The 27,734-nt window shown below is 36.9% G+C and overlaps 1 protein-coding gene across 2 annotated transcripts in view; it reads right to left on the reverse strand.

Moving 5' to 3' along the window:
* Nucleotides 1–15,256: 15,256 nt before the first annotated feature.
* The window catches only part of UGT8 (UDP glycosyltransferase 8), an 87,176-nt gene continuing 74,698 nt past the window's right edge, over nucleotides 15,257–27,734 (reverse strand). For both annotated transcript variants that reach the window (XM_058721531.1, XM_058721532.1), the window contains exons 3-6: nucleotides 24,489–24,631; nucleotides 22,695–22,771; nucleotides 19,902–20,121; nucleotides 15,257–17,914 (exon numbers count right to left, since the gene is read on the reverse strand). In XM_058721531.1, the coding sequence (XP_058577514.1) occupies nucleotides 17,551–17,914; nucleotides 19,902–20,121; nucleotides 22,695–22,771; nucleotides 24,489–24,631 (804 nt within the window). In that variant the 3' untranslated portion in view covers nucleotides 15,257–17,550. The remainder of the gene's footprint in view (nucleotides 17,915–19,901; nucleotides 20,122–22,694; nucleotides 22,772–24,488; nucleotides 24,632–27,734) is intronic.

The raw sequence follows: 27,734 nt of genomic DNA on the forward strand, positions 1-27,734 counted from the left end.
CCACATCACATAGTCCTGAGCCTAGCACAAAGTGGGCACTCAATAAATGTGTCTTTGAATGAACAAAGAAGTGAATGATTCTGCTGAGGAGTCTAAGTCACATAAACAAACACTGAGTCAGGAGGGCAGAAGGAAATGAAACATCAACCTGTGAGAATAGGTAGGACTTTCATTGTGTTTACAACTGAGAAGAGCATGGATTTAACGTTCTGTTCCAGGTAACCATAATCCATATGATTAGAGGTTAGAGGGATGAGTTAGAGAACGACATTTCATTTGCCTAGATGTACTACACCAAGTATGTGACTATTCATTTTCTCATATCTCTTAGACCAAAGTCACTGACTGCTTTGTTCTCTTTGAAAAAAACTGTTCCAGAACCAGCAACACAAGTCCCCAAGGATGTAGTAGATTCTGAAATGTTGGAAAAGAAACCCAAGATAATTACTTCTTTCATAAAGAATCTTACAGGTAAGTTTCACAATTTGATATAAAGCTAAGTGCCCACGCATATCTTCTGGAAAATATACAATAAGAAGTTGTCTGTCTCCATACCACCGGCCTTATTTCTAGCAGTATATATCCTATAAATTTTTTTTAATTTTTTTTAACATTTATTTATTTTTGAGACAGAGAGAGAGCATGAACAGGGGAGGGTCAGAGAGAGGGAGACACAGAATCTGAAACAGGCTCCAGGCTCTGAGCTGTCAGCACAGAGCCCGACGTGGGGCTCGAACTCACAGCCCTCACGGACCGCGAGATCATGACCTGAGCCGAAGTCAGCCACTTAACCGACTGAGCCACCCAGGCGCCCCTATCCTATAAATTTTAAATGTCAGATTTAAATTATATGTACATATACTTTTTATTTTCCTAAACCATTCAATATATTTTTATATATTTAACTAAATACATTTATCTAAAATAACTCTGGGGCTAGGGATGACTGAAAAGTACAATTTCTACTTTTTATCCCACAGTTCTACTACATATAGTTTATCCTATAAACTTATATGATTTAAGTCATATAAACTTAAATGATTCACATTCAAGTTTTAGAGGCATCAAACCAAGCCACGCTAATGCTGTGAGTGAAACTTGTCCAATTATAAAAACGTTTTTTTCCAATTATAAATATTTTTGATGAATCCTCTATTACCTGGATATTCATGAATAACATGTTAATAGTAATTCATAACTTGTGAAAAGATAAAGCCTTCAAAAGTTGGGAAAATGGTGATTAAAGAACTTAAGAAAATGACCATGAGTTGCCTGCCTTTGAAATGGCTCTAAGTTATTACTTTCAGCTCTCCACTTGGACTAAAATAATATATTTGCATGTGCTTGTATTTTTTTAAATAATACCCTCACTGAGATATAATTTGATACCATGTATTATGAGGCATAATTATATAGACAATGTATAATATCATGGTAAACATGGTATATTGCACTTAGGTTTGCCAGTAAACATGGAAAACCAGTGTGTTTATGCCTTAATTTGTGACATCTGTAACTTAATCATGGCAACAAGGAAGAAAGGGAACTACACAGAAACATAAAGAGTTAGCACTAAGGTGATCTTCAGAGGATCAAGAACAATGTGAACTTAACAAAGAAACATTGCCCCTCCCACTCTTCCCCTACACTTGCCCCCTGAAAGAAATTAATCAGTTAATTCCACAGCCTTTACTGAGAACTCACCCTGGGCCAGACACTGGATATACATCAATGAACACGACAGATGTGATTCCTGTGCTAGAGGAACTAAAAGCCTAGCAGCAAAGAAAGAACAATAAATACGTACTTAGTGCTAGGAGAAAGCTAGAGAGGGCATCTTGCTTGAGACAGAATGGTCAATATGTAACAATTAAATATATTAAATATATTTGTCTGGTTTTCCTAAGTTTAGCCTTATTCCTATTTCCAAATTCTCATTCCAGATCCAAATATGCTGATATGGAAGCAGAAAGTCCAAAAAATAACTAGCATATTTCATTCATTAAACATATATTTTGCATGTGCTTTCTATGTCTCAGATCTGTGCTAGGAATATAGATGTAAAATGCAATTATTGCAGTGTCATTAGTTGAGAAAATAACATGGCCACAAATACACACACACACACACACACACACACACACAGAAATTGGGGGCAGGGGGTCATAACTCAGACTGATAAGACTTCATTTAAGAGGTAACAATCAGAGGTGAGGGGCACGTGGGTGACTCAGTCAGTTAAGCAGCTGGCTCTTGATATTGGCTCAGGTCATGATTTTATGGTTTGTGAGATAGAGCCCCACATCAGGCTCTGCACTGACAGAGCAGAGCCTGCTCGAGATTCTCTCTCTCTCTCCCTCTTTCTCTGCCCCTCCCCTGCTCTCTTCAAAATAAATAAATAAACTTAAAAGAAACAGGTAACCTTGGACGTGAAATTTGAAAAGGAAAGTGTTAGTCAAGAAAAGGGTAAGGACAGACTGGGGGAAAATGAGGAAAAAGAAAGTTAGTGGGGGGGGGGCAGGAAAGAAGGAAAGAAAGAAAAGGAAAGAAAGGAAGGAAGGGCATATATTTATTAAAGAGCATAACACATATGAGAAACTGCAAGTTGTTTGATTTGACTGGTGACACAGTGTAGTAAGTGGCAACAAATGAGTTTGGGGATGTTGCCAAGCACCAAATATTGGAAGGCCTTATAAATCAGCCTTTTATCTTACTGTAAACAGGAAGCTACTTAAAGTCTTTGAGTGATAAGAATATGAACAAATTTTCATGTTTTGACAGATCATTCTTTAAGTCAAAGGGAACTAGTTTGTGGAGAAGGAAATCTGGAAGCAGGAAGAACAATTAGAGAAGTGTGTCCATAGGTTAGGTAAAAGAGCCATATAAACTAAGGCAATGGCAAAGGACTAGAGACCCAAGGGACACTAGGGAGTGGTGAGTAAGGAAGAAACCTAAGATGATCCCAGAGTTGATGGCTTATGTGATTGTATTAATGCTAGTGTCATTAATTAGGAGAGGACATGAGAAGGAGAAAGAGCTTAGGGAAATGGGAACAAGAAACAACCAATATTTTTGAGTGTGTTCTATGTGCCAGAAACTTTTCTTTTGCCACAATTTAATCTTTATCTGCAGCTGAAACCCAAATAGATATCTCCAGCCAGGTGTTCTTTCCTGAGTTCCAGATCTGTATATTTGAATCCCTCCTAGATATTTTTATTTGTATATTTTTATGGCATCACAAAAATTAAGAATTCCAAAGTGGAACGTAGATAATGAAATTACATCTAAGAGGAAAAGTATGTGAATGTTATTGTTCATTTTGTTATTTTTTTCACTGAAACTACAGAAAAGAAGAAAAGGTAGGTGTGGTGTGGATACAGATAAGTTGCGGAAGTGGCAAAATGATGAAGGAACACTTGCTTATGGATATGGTAATTTTCAATGAAAGCAAGATCATTTGCTGAAACCAGTAGGGGTAAATTGGCAAGTCAAAAGACCTGAGGGGAAAACGGTGAAGGTTTGAAATAGCTATGGAGAGCACGAAAGCTGAAGTGATATAAATAAAATGCTGAGTAGGCATCACTGACAGTCCCTAAGATGAAGCTCTTGACTTTTTAGTGGCATCAATCCATGTGGCTGTTTGATTTTTGCCAGTATAACTTACCGATCCAGCTGCAGATAAAGAACACAGGTGGTCGCGTTGTTCCAGGATTGGACTTTTGCTACATGGGTGACGCAGGAAAGCAGAAGCAAGAGTTTTGTGAATATAGACCATAGATTTTTAAGTTAGAGTTCAGAGGCCCAAGCTTATCACCAAAAATAATGTTTCAGAAGGAACCTTTTGGGTTGAGATGAAAAAATGGAACAGTTATGGACCTAAATACAAATAAAGTGTAGTGGAAAAGGTACTGGAATGACAGGAGACTAGCTGGGGGGGGGGGGGGGGGGGAGGAGGTTGGCAGGGATACCAGAGTAGAGTATTTCAGAAGTGGAGTCTGGATGATAAAAAACGAAACAGAACAAAACAACAACAACAACAACAAAATTTGCTTGGATATGATGACCAAAGAGGAAGAGAAGAGGTCAATGGCTTTGACAACACCAAGGAAATCTACTAATTTGCCAGATGGTCCACCCAGTATTTGGAAGGACTTTAAAGGCCACTAATCCAACTTCCTTAAACAGACTTAAGGTGTAAACTTCAATAAATTTGTCCAGGTAGCTGTCATCCTAAGGATAAAATCTATTCGATTTTATAGAACCTCCTCTAGGAATTTAATGAGTGTAAAATGAGTCAGTGATACTTTCTGTTTTTCGTTTAATGACTTTTTTGTGTTGTTTGAATTTTTTTACTTTTTTTTTCTTTCTTTAGCTTTTTTTTTTCTTCCTTTTCAGAAAATGGTTGACAGGATTTGGAAAGAAGGAATTTAAGATTCTCTCTCAGTCAAATCACTTGAGCGAAACTCCTAGAGGGAGGAGTAATCGGGGTTGTAACTAAAGTTCTCTTAGAGTTGACATTTAAATTGCTTTTCATTGAAGAAGCAGGAAACCAATCTCAATTTTCCTGGCCCAGCTACTGCTGCCAGCTCTGTTATCTTAAACTCCCAGGTTTGGCAGTTTATCAAACAGCTGAATCTTAGTTTTTTAACCCTCATATGAATGTAGCCCTGGACTTAATATGGAACCAAACATAATTGCAAATATCAATATCTAGGCTTATGAGTTTTAAATCTGTTAGAAGATTACACTGTTATCAGCCTCTAGTGGGAGGAAATTCAAGGCTACTGACTTTCCCAGCCTCTTTTCCCTTCTTTCTCTCTAAAAACAAATCAAGATCAAGGAAAAGCATTTTACTTCCCATCATCCCCAAGGAAGAAGGGTGTTGCTTATTGCCAGCTCCAATGGACCCATAGAGCTACAACAATCTAAACCTGAGTGAAAGAGGTTAAAAGATAAGATGCAGAGGCTCCACACACAAACCTGGAGCTTCTCCTCTTGCTCTGTTAGGACTAACTGCCCTTCACTCATGTGCAGGGAGAAATCATTGAATCTGGGTTGAATTACTAGTTGGATGACATGATTGTTCTTATTTACTTATTTATTTATGGTTCCTTAAGCCATCCTGAAGTTCGGTTGGCCTATCCTTTCCTTTCACACTTTTGGGAAGCTTAGAAGCCAGGTGATCTGATTTTGGGACCCTGGGTTGGTGTTTGAAATAATGCTTTTGTGAAATGAGGATTTATAAATAAATAAATTAATTAATTAAATAACTGCTAATGCAAAACCAAAGCCAAAAACTGTAGGAAGAATAAGTGTCAACTGGATAGTATACATGGCTAGATTTAAAATCTCTAAAAGTTATATGGCATTCGATTATTATATTGCTGTTTTATTACTCTTGTTACTATAGTAATTTCTCTTTTCCTGCCATAGACAACATTACATTGTAAAATCTGTACTCCCATTTAACCCATGACCACCAAGATAATCGCAATCTTTACTTTGTCACTGTTATTCTTGAGCACTCTGTCAGTCAGTATTCCTAGGCATTTAATATTCTTTACCATGTTAAGTTAAAAAAAAGTGTATAAATTGTTGCTTCTGCTGAATCCTTTCATTATCAGAACATACTCCTTCACATTTTAAAATGAAAAAAAAAAAACCTCATTTCTTTTACTTCAAACCAGCTAAGTAGAAGAAGATGGACATATTAGAGGCATTTTGCAGATTTCCTAAGCCAAGCACAAGTAAATTTAAAAGGGTTATGCATTGGTCTTTCTCTACAATTTAGCTTGATAGAAGGGCCTTTACACTATGTCACATAATCTGCAATGCAAGAAGACTGACATCAACAGTTTCGAAAGCTGTGTTGAATGACCGGGTGTTCAGCACTCAGCTACAGATACCAGTAACCTGGGAGAAGTTATTGAATAGCTAAGGCAATGCACCTTGTGTCTGACAAAGATAAAATGAAGATCCAAGGGGAAGACTCATGTCAGAAATATTTTTCCTCAGTATGGTGGTCATGTGTTCTTCACCACATGCACTCCTGTCAAACCAAACTACCTGCAGTTTCCAAACATGCTACACTTTTCTATAACTCAACGCCTTTGACCACAGGTCATACCTTCCAAAAATTACTTCCACCCACTTCTCTGCTTGGTGAACTTCTCTTATTTCTTATAATTCAATTAAAACAACCCCCAGGTGGAATATTCCCTCAGCTTTCTCTATGCTTCAATGGCACATTGTCCATACCTACATTACAATATAGGTTTCACTGCTTATTGAAACTGCTTACTTGTTGGTTTTGCCTCCTTGAAATCAGGGACTATGGCTTCTTCATCCTGGTATACTCAGCATCACATACAGTGCCTGGCACTTTAGAAACACAGAAAACAATGTTTGACTGTGTTTTAATAAAGGCAGTATTTATAGCAGTGAGACGGAGAAGATAATAAGAATTCTGACAAAGGAATGTTATTTAGTGGTATTATAAGTGAAGAAACAACATTTGACTATATGTAAAGTAAAATAAATTTTACAGATGACATCCAACTTGGCATAAGAAATGTCAGTATGTTCAGAATTGATAACAAAAAGAGTAGGCATTTTTTTTATGTAAAATTAAGAAATGTTAGACAAAGGGAGGTAAGAAGTGAATGTAAGCAAGGTAAGTCAAGTACTTAGAATGAAAAGACCATTACAATTAGTCAGATGGATGTTTCTGGTAACATTTTAGGGGAGAAATAAGATCCAATAGATGTATCAAAGACTGTAGTATACATGACCTAGAATGTTCCATTAAAATGCTTAAATTAATAAATGAAGCAAATATCAAACAATTAAAACACTGATTTAAGGTTAACTACAAAAACACCATGAGGACACAGAAAACAGAAGGATAATTACTAACATGAATAATTGGATAATTCAGAGTAGAATGGAGAGGATACACTGTTAAAAGAAAGGAAAGGAAAAATTGGCTTATCGAAGAGATACACAGCAAAGGTGAAGTGGAAGGTAATGATGACCTAGGTGAGAACAGAAGGATAGTAAGTGTTTGGGTCGATATTCAAAATCTGAGTTGAAATAAGTGAAGCCTTTCATTTTCATAGATCTTCAAGTCTTTTTCTATGGTGCTGATAACAATGCAAATGGATATTTAACTTATAATGAAATAGAGAGTCTTCTAGGAGAAGAAACACCAGAACGAGAGCAACTGGAGCTGTTCGATGCTGACAACAACAAGATGTTCTCCTACCTTGAACTTACAAGAGCATTTGGACTGACTGGTAAGGCCTTCAGACTGAAACATCGGTGAAGGTCAGGAAATAGGTAGCCTTGAACAATGTTCATTCTTACAGCCAAAAACTAACAAACAGCCCACAGCTTACAATTTTTACTTTACATCTGGGATCCGAAAGCAAAGAATATAAGAAAAACTCAAAAGTAAAGAAAAAAAACAAGGCATCCCTGCCATCCACAACAATAGAGTAATAAATCATTCAGTTTAACTGAGTGAATAGAGTTTATGTCCTCTGGAGGTTAAAAAAAAGCATGATGATCTTTCTCTGTACTTGCTTAAAGGATTTTAGGATGGCACTCTTAAGACTAAAACTTTACTTTTTAAGTTTATTTATTTATTTTTGAGAGAGACAAAGGCAAGTGTGGGAGGGGCAAAGAGAGGGTGACAGAGAATCCCAAGACGGCTCTGAGGGGCTCAAACCCACAAAACCATGAGATCACGACCAGAGCGGAAACCAAGAGTTGGATGCTTAACAAATGAGCCACCCAGGTGTCCCAAGACTGAAACTTTAAAGCCTATATAGTATAAAGTGATGATGTAGAAGGAAACTAGAAAGCTACTATTCATTTAATAGAATAAAAAGTTAAAGCAATATAGATGGCATTAAATCATAATCTAAAACCTCTTTTAAAATTGTACTAGTTCCCCCATCTGCTTATTTGCTTTTTAATTTTCAAAGAATCTGTCATGTAAAGAATTTGTAAACATTTACCATAAATATCTAAGGGTAGTTTCTTTTTTTTTTTTTTAATTTTTTTTTTCAACGTTTTTAATTTATTTTTGGGACAGAGAGAGACAGAGCATGAACGGGGGAGGGGCAGAGAGAGACAGGGAGACACAGAATCGGAAACAGGCTCCAGGCTCCGAGCCATCGGCCCAGAGCCTGACGCGGGGCTCGAACTCACGGACCGCGAGATCGTGACCTGGCTGAAGTCGGACGCTTAACCGACTGCGCCACCCAGGCGCCCCGTAAGGGTAGTTTCTTAACCAGTGATGTGAGGAATAGGAGACGGAAATATAGATGGCTATGGAGAAGAGGTGTTTGGGAAACTGAGAAAATTCTGATATAGAAAATAAGGGGGCTTTTTTTAGTTCTTAATTCTTTTGAAGAAATGCTAGAGCTGATATCTGAAACTGGTAGATCAATAGAACACACTTGGGGGGCGCCTGGGTGGCTCAGTCGGTTAAGCAGCCGACTTCGACCCAGGTCATGATCTCACAGTCTGTGAGTTCGAGCCCCGCGTTGGGCTCTGTGCTGACTGCTCAGAGCCTGGAGCCTGTCTCAGATTCTGTGTCTCCCTCTCTCTGACCCTCCCCTGTTCACGCTCTGTCTCTCCCTGTCTCAAAAATAAATAAACGTTAAAAAAAAAATTAAAAAAAAAAAATAGAACACACTTGGCCATAAAATTGAAATTCCATGTAATCAATGCTAAATTTAATCTATTTACATTAATTAATTAATTTAATGTTTATTTATTCGAGAGAGAGGGAGATAGAAGGAGAGAGAGAGAGAGAGAGAAACAGAAACTCAAGTAGGCTCTGCACTGTCAGTGCAGAGCCCAATGAGGGGCTTGAACTCATGAACTGTGAGATCATGACCTGAGCCGAAACTAAGAGTCAGACGCTTAACTGACTGAGCCACCCTGGTGCCCCTAATCTATTTACTTTTAAAACTGAAGACTAAAAATTATTAAATTGCTCTCATTTCCCTCTTATTTGAGAAAATAAACAATAGCCAGCAAGGATGTTTTGTACCTTTCCATCTTCATGTGTGTAAACTCATGAGGTGACTCTACCTACTCCCCCAGTGGTAAAGCTACATTCTCAGGGATCGTATCTTTTTCTGTTGAAAGCTGCATTGCTAGAACATCTATGACATAATAGGGCCCACATACCTATAGATACCTGGATATTGCCAAAGTCTTGCATTTTTCAAATCCCAAAGACCTCTCTGGGTTCTATATTTGACCGTTGAAGGTCTTTGCTTGATTTTGCTCCTTCCTACCTTCTCTCTGGTGGGATGGATGGATACATAGTAGACAGATAGATAGATAAAACTTTTAAGAAGATGGATTACTATTCCAAAATACAAATTGCATGGTTGGAGAAACCATCCATCCAATTCAGATAAACCTCTCTGGAATATCAGTGAAATAGACCAACTGCATAAAAAATACATTGTGGAAAGCAGAAGAGGCAGTCTGAGGTAGTTTTCTGTCTGAAACCACGGCCTCCATTCCGGGTCATCCTTGCTTTGCTACCCACACTTTTTTGTTTATTGCTACATGGAAGGTGAACCTGCTGCAATCCCAGGTTGAGATAAATTTTTGAATGCCCACCATGTAGCAGTCCTGGGCCTTTCTTTGGCCCTACCAGACAGCTGGATGCAGTTCCAGCATCTTCTGTTAATATCAGAGATAGGAACATTACTAAATGAGCATCAAGAGAATCAGAGATGAAATACATCCTGGTGCAGATCCTTTTAGGAGCACCAATAGTGAATGTAAGAGGCAGGCTTCCACTGGAGAAGATAAGGTCTCTCTTTGTACACACCAGTTGTTTAAGAATTTTGACTAATCAAGTGGGGGTTAAGCAGGGGTATGCGTGACTTGACAGTTTAGAGATCACTATGTGAACAGACCAGTTCATGGGGTTCCAAAGCCAAAGGGCCCGGCAGTGCCCTGAGGGGGTGCAGTGCTCATCCAGCCACAGCCTTCCTCCCCACACCCCTAAGGAGGCACCATCTGTATATTCATTGTTTTTGATGGGGCTTACATCCTAAAAGGCATTCAATTAGAGTAGACAAAAGAGATTTTAACACAGCTGGACATTTTCTCGATTTAGCCTTCTGTAATTTGGGATCCTTGAACTTCCAATTGTGTTTCCATAGTCTGTTAAAAAACAAAAGCATCAGTAGATACGTTAGCACACTCTATGCACCATGCACCTGGAAATGGTAAGGCAGCTCAAAAAACACTGAACAGTGGAAAATCCAGGAGAGGAAACCGAAAGCTTGGAGGTGAGTAGGTGGGGGAGACCAGGTCAGGGAGGAAAGCAGCTTGTACCGTATGTAGTATGAAATCTGGAACTAGAGACTGACATACTCAAAGTTAATTGTGTTTTCACAAACGGTAAAATCGACTTATCCACTCTCTTGGATCTATATTTATCAGAGGTACCTGAATAAATGTTTCTTGCTTTCATCTTTTTGAGACCCCCCCTCAATGGGAAACTGTCATGTGTCAGCTGAAATCGTAAGAGAAAATCTAATTCATAACTAGAATCTAAATGTAACTTAAACTTCTAAATCTCAAAATATTTTTCTTCCAGAGTAAATAAGAAGATGAAAGTTCCAGAAAGAAGAAGATATTCAGAGGAATGGCTTGATTTTATGACAATTTCACTTTACTTTCACAATATTTTAGCAAGAAATGTTTTAAACTAGTTGTTAAAACTTGCTAGTTCTTTTGAACTCTATTCAGTTTCAAAGAAATTTTTGTTTCTTGAAATAGACTTTAAGTCTATAATATTGCCCTCCTTTTTTAAAAAAGTTTTTTTTAATGTTTATTTATTTTTGAGAGACAGAGTGTGAGAGAGGAAGGGGCAGAGAGAGACACAGAATCCATAGCAGGCCCCAGGCTCTGAGCTAACAGCACAGAGCCTGACACGGGGCTCAAACTCACCAACTGTGAGACCATGACCTGAGCCAAAGCCAGATGCTTAACTGGCTGAGCCACCTAGGCGCCCCCATAATACTACCCTTCTTAAAAAAATAGAGAAGGAATATTTGGTTTGAGTTCATTGTTTAGTATAATTTAAATGCTAACTATATACATGCACACACATGCGAAAGAGACTATTAACATTATATATTTATATGTTTTTAAAACTTTGGTATATACATTTGCCTTTTTTTCTATTGGCCAAACTTAACTAATTTTTTTCACACTGGCATTAAAAAAAATGTTTATTTATTTTGAGAGAGAGAGCTCGTGCACAAGTTGGGGAGGGGCAGAGACAGAGGGAGAGAGAGAATTTCAAGCAGGAGGTTCCATGATGTCAGCACACAGCCCAGTGCAGGGCTTGATTTCATGAACCTTGAGATCATGACCTAAGGTGAAATCAAGAGTCAGATGCTTAACTGACTGACCCACTCAGGTGCCCCATACACTGGCATTTTAAGCACTCTAGAACTGTCTGCTTACTCAAAAGTTGAACTTCTTGTTATATCCAAAGGGCAGAATCAAGATCAGAAGCAGAACTGATGATTTTCATGACTATCATAGCCTTGGGCTTTTCTAGACACCTGGTCTCTAACTGCCAGTCCCTTTGATTTGTAAACAAAATGCACTCAACAAGCTATAGAACACCACACATCATCATTAATGAAATTTAACATTACCTGCAATTTACTTCATGTATTTATACTCAAAACTTCTGATTTTCTGCTAAAAGTTATACTCATGGACTTCAGCCAAAATTTCATAAGGGTAACTAAATTAAAATTAGCATAAATTTAAAAAATTCTTCCTTTCAAACATTAGATATTTGACATTTTAATGCAGCACCGTGGTAAGTAAAAGAGTAACAGATCCTTCAATAGCAAAATTATCTATCTAAAATCTCAATAGCAAGTTGTTCATGGTTACATCATCTTTTACTTATTTCTGACCTAAATGGAAAATTGATCTTAGTATTAGGACTAAGAACCCATTGCTTAGTAGAAATTACCTTTTAAAAGTGTGAATACTGTATTAAAGCCAAGCTAATTCTGCCTCTGTAATAAGGAATAATCACTTCACAAAATAGGTTACTAAATGAGTAAAAACTAATTGTAGATAGAAACCAACAGAGCAATAAAATATGTGTAGTTGTATAAAGTTCAGTGAGGACTTCAGGTTTTATTATTTAATAAATGAAAATGCTTTGGAATACCTGAGATAGTTAATGTTGGTGTTAGACTTCTTGGAGTAGATTTACACAATTATAATTGTTTTATTTGAATAACATAATTTTACACGTAGTTCTTATTTTTCAGTCAACTTGGATTACATAGTGCTCTGTTGAAAAAACTCTGCAGGTTTTATTACATAAACTAAGCATATTATCAGTAATCCTGTGGACTATATGAATTCACTCTTAAATTATATCTTATTTACCCAAAAGTAAAAAATTTCCATAATATAATTATTGTATGCCTTTTAGTTTCTATATTTTGAAAAATAAGAGCATCCACGCCATCCTTCCCCTGGCCCCACCTTAACAACTCAAACACCCAAGTGTTAGGGAGCTTGAAACAGTTTGCAGAATTTGTAGAAAAATGACAATCTGAGTATTTTAATTGCATGGATTTCTGAGGCATTTATAACTGAAATTCATTAGAAAAATAGTTTTGCTGACATCTACAAATTTCACTGACATTTTTGCATGAAAGTATTTTTTAAACGCTGGCTAAAAATCTTATCCTTTCAGAAATAAGGAGGATAAAAGCTCCTTAATGCATATTTTGGGAATTTTCACTGATAGAATTCATATAATTCTTAAACTTTGTTATATAAATTTGAAATTTTTCTATTGCAAAGTTTTGGATTAAACCAGTTATAAATAAGCATTTTCTAATGTGATTTTATATTTACAAACCAGCTGAATTACTTAGAAGCAAAAGTGAAAATGAATGGATTATACTTTCAATAAAACAGATGAGTGAATTGTATTTGAAATACTTTTGTCACCTTGTTTTGTTTCTCTCATTTTTAAACTAAAAAAAAAAAATTTTTTTTTCACGGTGCGTCCCTTCAATCTTAGCAGGATTTTGGGATTTGGTGAGGAGTTGGGCTATGCAGGGAGAAGACAGGACAATTGTGACCATCTAGGGCACCACCGGATGAATGAAGACTCAGTAAATGGTTGGTGAATGAATGAATGAAACATGTTTTTTCAAACAACTCTCAAAAACTGAAAGCGCACTACTGTGACAGAGGTTAGTCTTTTCAACGTGTCCAGGACAAACAACCACCGATTCGAGCGCTCATTTTACACCGGCCATTATGCTAAATGTTTTATTTTATTTTTAAGTTTATTTATTTATTTTTGAGAGAGAAAGCAAGCTGGGGAAGGAGCAGAGAGAGAGAGAAAGAGGAGACAATCCCAAGCAGGCTCCGTACTGTTGGCACAGAATCTGATGCGGGGCCTGAACCCAGAAACCCCAAGATTAAGACCTGAGCCAAAACCAAGAGTGGGACGTTTAACTGACTGAGCCACCTAGGAGCCCCTATGCTAAATGTTTTAAACACATACACATACCTACACACAATGTGTTTAAAAGATTTAGTATAGTGGCCATTACACAGTGAGTGTGTGTGTGAGTGTGTATTCATGATAAGCCCATGAGGTAATTATCATTACACAAATAAGAAATGCCAAAGTTAAAGATTAGTAAATGATGGAGTTAGCCTTCAAATTTTTTTTTCAACGTTTTTTATTAATTTTTGGGACAGAGAGAGACAGAGCGTGAACGGGGGAGGGGCAGAGAGAGAGGGAGACACAGAATCGGAAACAGGCTCCAGGCTCCGAGCCATCAGCCCAGAGCCCGACGCGGGGCTCGAACTCACAGACCGCGAGATCGTGACCTGGCTGAAGTCGGACGCTTAACCGACTGCGCCACCCAGGCGCCCCTGGAGTTAGCCTTCAAAGTTAGGACCCTCAGACAATCAGGACGTGAGTTCAATATACAACTATCTGCCAAAAAAAATTATGAGGGTGTTCTGGATTAAGCAATTAATGCCATGGGAGTTGATTACAAACAACCCCAAAACAAGTAGTGAGCGTGCAGTTCAATGTCACCTTGAACTCAGTGCTGCCACAGTACCCTGCATATACACTTGCTATAGCTCTCAGCACTTTACATTATAATTACTTATGTGTCCATCTCTCCCACTAGATCATGAGCATCTTGAGAGATTGACCTTCTCATCTGTAAATTCCCCTGGTATCTGGGATATTGTCTGGGGTGTGATGGGCATCCATTGAATGTTGAATGAATGCCATTCTGCCATGGCAGTTCCTAATTTCTAGTGAATAAATATATATTCTTTAATTCACTACAGTTGTGTATTTCAGAGGAGATACTTACCATTTATAAATATTAATAGCCCATAAAATGTTTTCACAATAAAGTGAACTTCTTTCCTTTTAATTTCAGTGCATGTTTTATGCTCCATAGTATCTAATTACAATGTCTAATATACCCAATTATAGTGCAAAGCTGGAAACAAGACTCTGAGGCAGGTTAGAATCTATCAGACCATTCAAGCACAAACATTCTTGTAGTCTTGGCAGAAGCAGGAAATGTGTGGGGGAAAAAAACCCAGAATGCTACATTTTGACTCTGTAGTGTCTCACCACTACTTAGCAGGGAAGGAGGAGGGCGGGGATAGATCTCAGATCAAGAGTAGGCTTTTTTTGAAGGACAGTCATCTGAGGACCCAGTGTGGTGGATTCCAGCTCAGTTGGAGAGGGGTGCTGTATATCAAAATCTAGGGGTTGGGGGTGAATGTGTGGTTGTATAACATTCAGAGGTGATTCTTTGAGGACAGTACCAACAAGCCTAAGCTGATAAACACCAGACAAAACCTTACCAGAAAATGATCTATGCAGTACTTGGGAGTCTGAGACTAGGTCTTCATATTGTAACACAAGGTTTCTATATTCCCGGGAAAGAAGCTAGAGATTCTAGCTTCACCTTCAATCATAAACCATTGCTTTCACCCAAACATTAGCTCCCTCCAATCCTGGGCATCCAAATTCTGCCCCTATGTCTATGTGGAGGGATATTAAAAGTTATGGCTCTGGAGGAAAAATGGATCAATGTCTCATTTGCATTTGATATGATGATGACAAGCTATGAAAATATTTGCAGAGGCTCTTTTTAAATAACAAATGAATAAATACCTTCTTGAAAACTTTACTTTATTAGAGAATCTAGCCCAAATGTGGAAAATTTAAAATCACTCTATTTACCAAAAACTGGCTAACAATAAGCTTTCTAGAAAAAAAACAAAAAACAAAAAACCAACAACAGTGATCAGTAAATACCTACACTTAACATTTTTAATTCTGGGATCATTTTAAGATCCATGTTGATGTACTTATAAGGTAAATCCCTCTGTTTAATAATAATAAAAATATTCCCACAGGTAACATACTGTTTTTTACACGCATATACACATATAAAAGTTGGGAGACATGTCTTAGAAACATGTTTATAATGGATATACATAATATTGTGAAATAAAATCTGAATAAAAATTTTATTCCAACAACATTTCTCTATTTTTAAATCATGTTTATTAAGTTTTTATCACAGTGGAGATTAATTTATGCTTAATCATCCAGTGAGTGCCTACTGTCAACTTCATCCAATTCCAAAAAAGTAAAATCAACTCATTCATACACTCTAAGCCTGTTGCCATCCCACCATTCATCGCCTGTGCCTTTTTTCCCTTTTAACGGCAACATAATGATAAGATTGTGAAAAGGTATAACTAATAGGCTTATATGTATAATACCATTTCTTCAAGTATTCAGAGAGCAGTACGTTTGTCTGCATTGTACATTAGAAAACTACTTGTGACATTATTTCTAAGTACAGGAGAGTGGCTCCTGGTGGGAGTGCAATGAAGTTGTATGTCATAGTGTATGACAAGGATTTACAGCATTCTAGAATTTTCACAACTCTTCCCATGTTAGTGAATGTCATTAGGTAAATGTATATTTCTACTCTCAGCTGTCAGCCATGGGATTTCAAGCTACGAATAAATAAAGCATACACTCAACATGTGTAGTGCAAATGCTAGGTAAACAGAATGACATGGAATAAACTCATAGTTGCCAACTAGTGAATGGTCAGCCAGGAGGTCCTGATTTTATGTGTGTGACTTGCATCCCTATCCTCAAATGAATACTGTCACTGTTCCATGTCAGCCACAATGACTGGAAAACACTACTGAGGTGGGGTGAGGTGGGGTGGTGAAGAAGTGAAGAGGGAAACAGAAACTCATTTTCATAAACAAGTGATACAATTTCTCCGTCACTTCTGCGTAATATGTAAAGTTTGATTTGTTAACGAGATCTCAAACTTCTCAAAGTAGGTACCAGTATAGAGAACTGTAAATGCTCCACTTAATTAACTGTTGGCACCTATGTTAAATATAGATTGTGTGGCCCAGACAACAAAAGGGATGAAGAAGATCGTTTTTTAAAGTTAAAACTTTGGAAATCTTAACACCTGAACATTCAAAAGGTACATTATAAAAAAAGCCATCGGTTACAAAAACATTCAAACAGCCCTGTTTAAAGATGCCATAAAAGCAATAATCTTCAGTACTTTGAACAAAAGTCAGAGCTTTGTTGCTTTGTCTGAATTATGCATTTAACATAATGTTATTCACTAAAATGAAATAGAAAGGACTATAAAATTCTTCTAGAGACAAATTATTGGTAAGGGGAAAATAAAAGTAAAATGGGACAACCAACTTATACATGTACTTAATTGCATGTATTTTTCCCCCAGAAGTGCCCACGGTCTGTAAGAAAAGGAAAACAAAAATAAAAAGCAAAACAAAACAAAAAACTATCACAAACAAACGAACCAAGAAGTACAAAAAAGGTGCCATTTATCTTTTCATTTTCTCCTACTGCATTCAGTTTTGAGGGAAAAGTGTTCTTTCATGGTAGTGTTCTGAGTTCACATATATTAAATTCTAGAAAAGAAACATTTGGATCCTGTCTTTCTATTTCATTCTTGAATGTGTTGTACCTTCAACAAATATATCAAGGAGCCAGCTAAAAATTCCCTTAATTAGGAAACATACACCCATACACACATACACACAAACAAATCTTTTTAAGAGAAAAGAAACAATTCCTCTTCTGGGACACACACATATCAAGATTCAAAACTAAGGTCTGACATGGTCACTTAATTGATTTAAATAATTAAGGCTTCTAAAAGGTTCAGTGCCCAAACTCTCTATATCAGTATTCAAATAAAATACATTTTTGCATTTTAGGTTTGTGCTTTTTACAGCCATCTTAATTCCACAGAATTCTGTTAGTAAGATCCAATAAGGGAGTGTTAGAATTGTTTACTGACATTTTACTTTTAGTAGTTGTTAGACTAAATTATAGCAGTAAAAATCCAGTGACTGAACAGGTTGGTTACTATCATGTAGGCTGTTGGCTCATTTCACCTTCTTTTCATGTTTAATATGGCCATTTCTTTTGTACTTGCCATTGAGGATTCCATTATGGTAATGTCCATTAACTGTGCTATGCTTATTTCTAGACCACAAACTTTTGATTTTTCTGTAGATAAATTTTGTCACGCAGGACAAGAAGAAATAGAACAAGGCAGCACCAAGCAAAAGCACAAAGGCAATATCCAGTAAAAAATACTGACAGAAAGAGATTTGATGGACAGCGGCACGTAGGTGATGGGCTCCATTGTGACGAAGAATGTAATCTATCCAATAGACAGTCCGATTGACAGGGTGACCAGGTTGATCCTTGTGGATTTCTGAAAGCTTCTGGGCCCTCTGACGGTAGCTATGGAGTGGAGGGAGAACACAGAATGATCATGGAGATACAAGGTTCAATATATTTTAGACCTTCTCACTCTAAAATGAGGAAAATAATAAAAGCAACTTTTCTTTATTAAGTACCTACTATGTGCCAAGCACTGTGGTAAATGCTTTAAACACATTGTCTTATGCTAAGGCAATAAAATAAATTTGAAAGAGGGAAATGAAAATTAGAAAGACTAGGCAACCTGATTATGATTATAAAGTTGAGATTCAGATTCCAGTTTTTCTGTCTCTGAACCCCAGCTCTTTTTTATACTATGCCACACCTCTTGCCCACATACACTTCTTCTCTCCATATGCTTTTAAATTCTATTAACCAATGAATCTCAACCAGGAAGAGGAGTACATTTATTAGATTCTAAAAGGGAGAGATGAAGAAAAATGCAGCACTTTGTCTCAATACCTTTTTTTTTAGCAATAAAATTTAATTCTGCCTCTGATTTAAAATAAGTTTAAGGGATGGTGTGAGAATATTATACTTATTAAACAGAGGACAAGGAGTTGAAAAACAACACCATGAAGCCATATATAACATTACATGCAGTACATATATATGCACGTATGTATATATGTATAATGAAAATACCCTCTAAAATAGTCAATATTCTGAAATCAGAGTACTTATGGATACATGAAGATTGCATAACTGGGATTTCATTGCAATGTGACCTACGACTATAGTGTCGCCCTGTTTATATCTCAAAGAACACTGACAGAATGACGGTATGTGGATAATCCAGCCTTTTGCTTTTTTCTGTGGAACAAATCCAGTCTCAGTAGCTCTGTAACTATCCCCCCATAAACTCTGCTTTAGGGCTGCATTCTACAAACCTTTCTAAAAAGTCCTGAAAGACATATATCATTTTCCATAAAAACATCATGACTTGAAAAACATTCAACTTTAAAAGAAGAGCTATAAAACACAAAGGGATCCCCATATTCAAGCACCCCACGTCTTAGAGAACATACTGCTCCAAATGCCAGAGTTGCGACCAAGACACTGGATGCTTTAGGAGGTCAGAGCATGATGGCTGCCTCTGAGCCCATGTAAGGCAGCACAATGAACCTCGGTGCACTTGAACCCAGCCTTTTATATGAAAGCTGCATCATTTTAAATGAGAGAATTTTTCCTATTATTGGTTGTTTCTTAGAACATCTCAATGTTTCCCAATCCAAGTGTTAAGCCATATGCCCCAGGTAAAAATAGAAAAAGCTTATTGTCCTCCAAATATTACTGCCATTTGAAATGCAAGATCAATTAAATGTCATGAAAAAATAGGGAAAACTACTGTTTTGTTTTAAAACTACACAGGCCAGCTCTCTAGACTATTTGAAACTCAGTGGTTAACTGGGGACATTCAAGAAATAAAAATTAAAAAAGCTAAAGATTCAGACTAGTTCTGCAACTATGTAAATAAATCTCTGTGTTTCAGTGATACTCAGTCCAGGGAAACCTAGCACCAGTCAATACAAAGAGCACCAGCTTTGGAATCAGACATTCCTGGTTCAAATATCTACTCTAATAGCTTAGTGCAACTATGGGCAAATTACTTAAGCCCTCTGAGTTTCAAGTGCCTCATCTTTACAATGTGAATAGTGAAAACAGTGATATGCAGATATTACGAGTATTAAAATGAGACAAAGAACAAATAAAATTTGACACATTTTAGGGACCTGATGATTGTTCCCACTGTAATTTCTGCCTCAATTTGGCAAATCCTGGTAGAATATTATTCAAGGTCATACATGGCTGGCTATATATATATATATATATATACTTGCCATTTTTATTTTTAAAATTATAGAAAACATGCACAAGGATTTAGACACAGGAATGTAAAGGATATTCCTATAATTGGCTTATTGACAACTTCTTGGCAATAACTGGTTATTGACAATATGCTATGGTATATATATTTCATCTGCTTTCATGTTCATTGTAAACTCACCTGGGATTATTGATAACTTTCACCAGTGCTTCATATAGCTCTCCTTCAGTAACTGTCTTCCATTCTAGCAATATCCCCATGCCTTTTGCCTGGACCCGGGTCATAGTATCATAGTGGTCTCCAAAGAGTGGGATTCCCACCACAGGTACACCATGATACATAGTTTCAAAAATACTATTCAAACCACCATGGCTCAGGAAGGCTTTAATATTGGAATGCCCTAAAGAAGGATTAAAAAAGAAAACAACTTAGGGTATTGTATGTTACTCTAAAAAAGAGATTTTCCAGAAATCTCTTAAAAGTCAACACTATACTAAATATATATATTTTAGATACAGAATTTTTAAAGGCATAATTTCACTGATTCCTGCCCTATATCAATTAAAACACTTGTTATATAAATAGTGAATTGATTTGTATATATCAATTAAGAGTCATTTTTAAATTTATAAATTTAAAATCTATAGCTTTTTAGAACATATTACAACTTTCCCTCAAACATAAATATCAACTGGCTAGCAACATCTATTTAAAAGGCCAATACTAAATAGGAAGTCAACAAAAGCAAGAAATGCCAAAAATACCAGGGTGCAACCACATTCTGCTACAAACAGACATCCACTTCTGGATCCCCAGGCATTTATCTTAAAGTAAAACACATTTTGTAAGAAAACAAAAAAAATATGTCAAAATGTGGGGCTAGATTCCTAAAGTTCAGGAAGAGTTTATGTGCTTATCCAAGGAGGAACACTGTTTGGTACAAAGTATTTACAACATTCAAGTCATGTCAGCTTCTGGCTTCACAATTTTAGGGTCCAATTTCACAGTTTAGGTATATAAACAAGTAGGGACTGACACATAAAAATTAGTTGTAAGAGATGGAACATCATGTAACATCGAGTTGTCAAGGGGATAAAAGAAGACAATTTATCAAAATTAATGAGGTATTTCAAAACACAGATCCCCTCGTGAGCAGCCAATATTTCATAAAAGGTACTGAAACTGAAAACCCTGTATAAGTGTAGGACAAGGAAACATTGCACTTAGGCAATGTATGCTATGGCCAGAAAGGAATTACAGCTTGCAGAAATATAAGTCTTTTAAATATACACACACCAGGTATAAAATGGTATGTAGAACCTTGGTCTCAGTAGGGTGCAGGGACTCTCCCACTCCATGTCTATTAGAATTACTCAGTGTCACCTTTGCCTACAAGTGGCTTCTCAACTCAGCCCACCTAATGGATCTGCTCTCTCAGTGCATTTCAAACTTTTTTTTTTTTGCAGCAAAACCTTTTCTCTGAACAAAACCTTACCACCAAGCCCAGCAGTGAAAAATAAGACAGTGCTGGTGTGTGGAGGGCAAGGGATAGTATGGAAGGAAGAAAGGGGAAAGATAATGGTTGGGTTCCTACTTCTCATCCTGGAGGAATCTTCTGATCATTGTTAGAAGCCAACAGTGGACTCATAAAGTCATGTCTAATGATAAAAAAGGACACTGATCTTGGCAAAGGCAGAGAACTGAGGTTCTGAGGAACACAGAAGAGCTCTGAACTTAAGGAGGGCCATTGGGTGTGCACCACTGAGTAGCTACACCTTGCCGTAGAGGCTCTCAGAAGAAAACCATGCTAACAGTTTCAATGTTCCCAGAGAGCAGCATCACACTGTTGCACTGAAACAGCTGATAGTCCAGGTTATCTTATGTAAATTCTCTGCTTCTTCCTACCTTCTATGGAGTCTGAAGTCATAATAGTAAAGACATAAAAAAAATACAAATATTAAGAAGGTAAATTGCCCTGTTTCTTATTCAATTTTGTCATTTATAGAATAACATATATGAAGAACTAGATGAAAAGGAATTATATAAAGAAAATTCCTCACTGTTTTTTAGTTGCAAAATTCAATTTGCTGGTTTTTAGGATGGCCATTTTAGCTTCTAAAAAACACTTTTCAAAGCCTATTTTTAATAATGTAATTTAAAATTTAAAGCAGCATATATAGCTGTTAGAATTTAGTATTGTTGAACAAATGATGTCAATATTGCCAAATCAATAATATTTTTATAATTTCCTTAATATCTTAAAGGTTAAGACAGCATCATGTTTTGCTAGAAATTAATGAAATTACTTTACGGTTTTACTATCAATGCTTATTGAAGACAACAAAATGAGTTAAATTTCTTCGATCAAATATCTTAAAATAAATTCATATAACTGTTATTTTAATTTTTAGTTAAGGATCAGAATTCAAATAAATAAATAATTAAATAAATAAATGTGTGTTTCAAAAATGTCTGATGACTTAAGGGGAAATGAACAGATGAAACAAATAAAGATAAGATGAATTAAATGTTTTCTTGACCTTCTTTTTAGTTTCAAACATATGAGTAACTTTGAATTTCTCAGGTTAGTCAGATACATCTGTAATACAATTATAACACAAATCTACATTTTCACTGTTTTAATTTTACCACCTTTAGCTGATCAGTCTAATCAGGTACAACTTTATCCACTGCTGGTTTATATACCTTATTAAGCATATTTTCCAGAAAATTAAAATTGGTGACTGGTCTAAAAACCTTAATTTACAGACATAAAATGACTATATTTTACAAATCATTTTCCAACAAAGAAAGATCTGACTTGGTGGTTTGAAATCTAACATGAGATACTAGGCATTCTAGTGACTCTACCATAAACTACACACATATTGTATAAACTGCTCAAATACAAAAATCACATTTACTCAGTTAAAATCTAAATGCCAAGTAAGTACCCACGTGTCACTGACTTACCAAGCAAGTCATTTTGTGGCAACCATTCTATGAGCTTAGTGTTGTTTCCTAGATTCTTTGGTTTGGTTCCAGAAAACCTAAAATGTACATCAGACAATGAATCTTTCAAAAACCGAACTTTACTCTTGGTATGGACTCTGTGCTTAAATTATTAGATTTAAAATAAATGTTAAATGATCTTTTATTGCTATCTTAAGAAGGAAACCAGGCTTTACTAACAACAAAATTTTAATTATGTTTCTTTTTCACATTTTCATTGATTGTGAGAGAAATAAAAAACACTCTCATCCTGAGATCTATTATCTTTCGGCTCTTCTCACCCCATCACAGAGATGGGGGCTGGAGGTGAGAAGCACATAAATAAACCTGGGCTAGAAAGTCACTCTCCAGCAGAACCCAGAAAGAGAAACATGAAAAAGCTGGGAGGGCCACCACTAAGCAGTCTATAGCTCCGATCTTTGACACGTGGAGCCTACGGAAGGTGTGAGAATTGAAAGAAACCAGAAAGCACTCTTCTCCAGCTTGGCCCCAGTGACAGGCACTCCGTGGGGCAGAGTTTATAATTAAGTCATTTAGTGCCTTGATCTATGAAAGATAAACCATGAACATACTTCACAACTGAGAGAACGACACGAGTCTGAACTGAGCAGACACAAACTGTCCTAAATGAAGCAGAAGGGTGCTTTCTGGGTTAAGCCCTTAGAGGAAACGCAATAGATCTGGCATCCAAAGGAAGAAGTCCTAAACAGTTGGAATAAAATATGTATCCATTTCATAGCTCAGGCAGGAAAAGTGGGAGCTAATCCTTACACCATTGTTATAAAGGAAAAAGACATATTACTCAGACCCTACTTGTAACAGCTTGAGACCTGGGGGGGTGATGTTCACTGCTGTATCCCCAGAGCCCAGCGGCACTGGCAGGTACTAAATAAATACATGGTAAATAGTGTTCACGTGGGATTTTTACATGGTGGACTGACACAGACACTTGTTGGGAAGTGGGGTAATCTAAGGATCTGTTTTAACCAGCATTAACTGGCAAGTTATTGCGGTTTTAAGGCTTATATTTGGGGGGGGGGGTTAAAGAAATAAAAAGCATTTATAGAGGACAAAAGGTTCCATGAAATATTTTGCCTATTTATGCATTCATCGATCATTTTCTACCTCATTCCAACACTGATTTGCAGGTATGTAGAAAGTATATAGAAATGCATGTAATTAAAACAACTTTTTAAATGACACTAATAGAAGGGTAAATAAGGATATAAAGCTTAGGGTAACATAAAAAAAATGCATCTGACACAAGGATAAATCATTCTGCCTTATATTTTCTTTTTTTCTTAAAGATTTTTTAATGTTTTAAAAATTTAATTTGAGAGAGAGAGAGAGAGAGAAAGAGAGAGAGGCAGAGAGATGGGGAGGAGAGAGAATTCCAAGCAGGCTCCACGCTGTCAGCACAGAGCCCAGTGGGGGGCTCACTCTCACAAACTGTGAGATGGTGACCTGAACCAAAATGGAGTCGGACACTTAACCCCCTGAGCCACCCAGGCGCCCCTGCATCATATTTTCTTTCTATGCTCCAAGGCTTGATGTCTCTTTCTTTATCCATCACAGAGTTTTATAGATTAGTCGCTAGATTTCAATACACTAAGAAACAAAAATGAAAAGTTAGGAGAAGCTCCCGCTAATCTTGCTGGGGAACCAATGTGCTAGCTTGGTTAACAGGGCCCTGAAAGTTAAGCAAGGGGATAACAAAAATACACAGTGAAGAAACAATTGATGCTATTACCTTACCTCCAAATCACTTTTTGGGGCAATCTCCCCAGAGCTCCAGCCAGTTTGTTAGCAATGTCTTCTGAAAGATACTTGACACCAGCTCCGAAAGACACCAGGACAAAGCCATGTTCATTAGCACCATTTACCCACATTTGCAGATCCTATAAATCAAAATGCAGCAGTTAATTTTATGAAAGGCCAATATATTTCGTAATCAGCATCATCAACAGCCCAGTTTTTAAAAAGCCTTCAGGTAATCTTAAACGATTAGTAAGTAGAGGATACAAAGCTTTCCTTTAAATAACTGTTTTTGTTTAAGATATTTCATCTGACAACGCTAACAGAAATAAAGAGGGCAGACAGTTACTTTGATAAGACAGACAAATAACAACAACAAATCAGCAGCTAATGGCCTCAGATCTCAGTCAAAAAATTAAAGCTTATGTTTAAAACATGGTCAGGGATAAATCTGCACAAGGATACAAGTGAAAGATGTGGACTGGACATACAACAAAAACATTAATGACCACCCCCACCCAGGAAGATTTTATTTTAGGAATGGGCTGACTTCGGGGCACCTGGGTGGCTTGATCAGTTGACTTTGGCTCAGGTCATCATCTCATGGTTTGTGATTTCGAGCCCCACATCGTGCTCTCTGCTGTCAGCACAGAGCCCACTGAGGATCCCCTGCCCCCTCTCTCTCTGCCCCTCCCCTGCTCATGCTTTCTCTCTCTCTCTCAAAAATAAATTAACATTAAAAATAAAAGGAGTGGGCTGTAAAATAACTATAAAAGAATTATTAAAGCTTTCAATTAATATTCTACTCCATTTGGTCTACACTTGGTAATTTTCATCTGTGGACTCATACTGTATTATGATAAGAAAGAGAAGGAATCTGCTAACAGTTCCAAAGATCCATAGGCCTAATGAATTTTATCATTTCTCTAAATATCTCTCTAACTCATACAGAACACAGATCATATATGTGCTATCGTGAGGCATCCAGGGGTTCTGGAGGTGTCCAGTGGTTGCTATTCTCCCTCGTTGTGTGGGAAAATGCTAAATTCTCAAACCTGTCCTTCAACACCCAACACATGCTGGGCCATAGAAGATCCAATGTTAACAAGGGACAATTCTAACATTGTAGGACTCACTCATTTTGGAGGAGGACACATTAACAAAGTTTTGCCAGTATGGTTGATTTACACTGAAAATGAAAGCAGTCAGTTTTAAGGGATACTATCCTTGCTTTGTTTTGCTTTGTAGGCACAAACTTGTTTTTATGGTAAGTTATCCCTTTGAATAAGTCTTTGTCAAAGACATCCAGCATCACTTTCCCATATGGAAACTAATAGAGCCACAGCACTGAGAGGAACACATAATTCCACTACGAGGAAAACAAATGTGTTGTCCATACACAACACCTTTGCCATAATACAGGCATGACAACAGGCCAGACCCACTCTGTATTCATAATGTGCAGAGTGAGCCATCACAGTTCCATCTCCAGACCCTGCGGGTCTCTCGTTCAGGATGAATGAATTACGATAGTGTAGCCCATGCCTTTTGCATTTCACATCACTTTCTGGTATACCCTGATTTGCAGCTGGGAGTTAACTGCAAGGGAAGAAGTATCATCACAATGACATCACCGCATAGCTCAAAACAAAATATTTATATGGCACATCAGGCCCCAACATATCTTCCTTTTCTTTGTTTTCTTTTCCCCCCCTTTTTGTAAAATCACTTAATGATATCTGTATTAACAGCTCTATAGTACTCATTCTTAACAGGGAAGAGGGGACCACATTTTATGCCCAAAATGAGTTAGTGAATAGTGTCACCAGATAACTGGGATGAAGACAGAAGGGGGCACACCCTTCTAGCTCCTGATTAAAACAAGCTGTAATTATTAAAGTTTTCAATTTGTATTCTACTCCATTTACCAAGAACAGCACATGTGCTGAAAATATAACAGTGTTATCTGTGGATTCAAAGTAAGAAACAAGAGCAAACGGATTTAAAATTTTCATTTTAGATTCAGTCCTAAGCCGGATGTACTTAAAACAAATATAAATGCTGCACGGTAGAATGACTTGAATACTATGTTTTATCCCTATGGTTCGTCTTCAAGCATTTTATCACCTACTACCCAATTCTCTAAAGATTAAAATTTCAGGGTCAATGCCATTAAAAAAAAAAAAAGCTTACATTCAGATATACTAAGCCTTACAGTAATAATGTTATTTAAAATTTGTTTCCCAAGGACTTAAAAGGTCTTTGAATTTCAATGGACTCTATGCAATAAATACTTCAGTTATTTGTTCTTTGTTCTATGTGATATAAAATAAAATCCATTAATGTATTTTCCAGATATTTTCTAACCATATGCATTAACCATTTACAATACATTTACAATTCAAGTATATAGCTTTCATTGATGTGAAAGGGAGCAGAGAAAATTTTACTTATTCGAGTTCCCTGCAGGAAAAGCACTCAGTATTTTTGGAAGATAATACTCCACTTGGCTTCGAATTGAGGCCTCAAGATGACTTCCCAACTGCTATTCTTGGGGACTGAAGGAAGAGGGGAAGCGAAAGGTCAGAGGTCAAGAAACAGTGAGCCTGACACTGGTCTCCTGGACATAACCAGCTCCTCCCTTGATCTCCCATCCTCAGCTTAAATTCACAGAACGTTTGGTGTGACTGATATTTTGTGGGAACCTAAAACATAAAATGTTCCCACAAAACACCAATTGAGTTTTGGGTTTGGCTAATGAGGGTGATATTCAGGCTGCATGAAGAGCTGAAGGAGCCAGAGTCTGCAGAGATCCCGAATTTGCTGAGCTCATGGTGAAGACTTTGGAACTGGAACTTCATGAAAGGTATGCCTGGATCTCCAAGGGATGAGAGTTCCCAGGTGGCATCTTGCCTCTATAGACATATACAGTATTTTCTGGAGTTTAAGACCCCATCAATTATAAAGTGCAAATCGATTTTATAACAACTCTTTTAAAAAATAATAACCTTTACAATAAATGTGTTCAATGTAAAAAAAAAAACAATTTCAGAAATTTAACAGTTAAAATAAAGGTACTTTAGAATGTTCCCCTGAAGTTAAAAACTTAGAGTAAAAAAATAAAAATAAAAACCACTTCATTTACTGTATCAACAAAAATCATACATAAGAGTAGAGTAAACCTAACAAAATGCACAAGACGTGCATGAAGAACAGTTTACTGAAGGACAAAAAAGAAAAACTGAA

This window comes from Neofelis nebulosa, chromosome 3 (genome assembly GCF_028018385.1).
Source record: "Neofelis nebulosa isolate mNeoNeb1 chromosome 3, mNeoNeb1.pri, whole genome shotgun sequence".
NCBI lineage: Eukaryota > Metazoa > Chordata > Mammalia > Carnivora > Felidae > Neofelis > Neofelis nebulosa.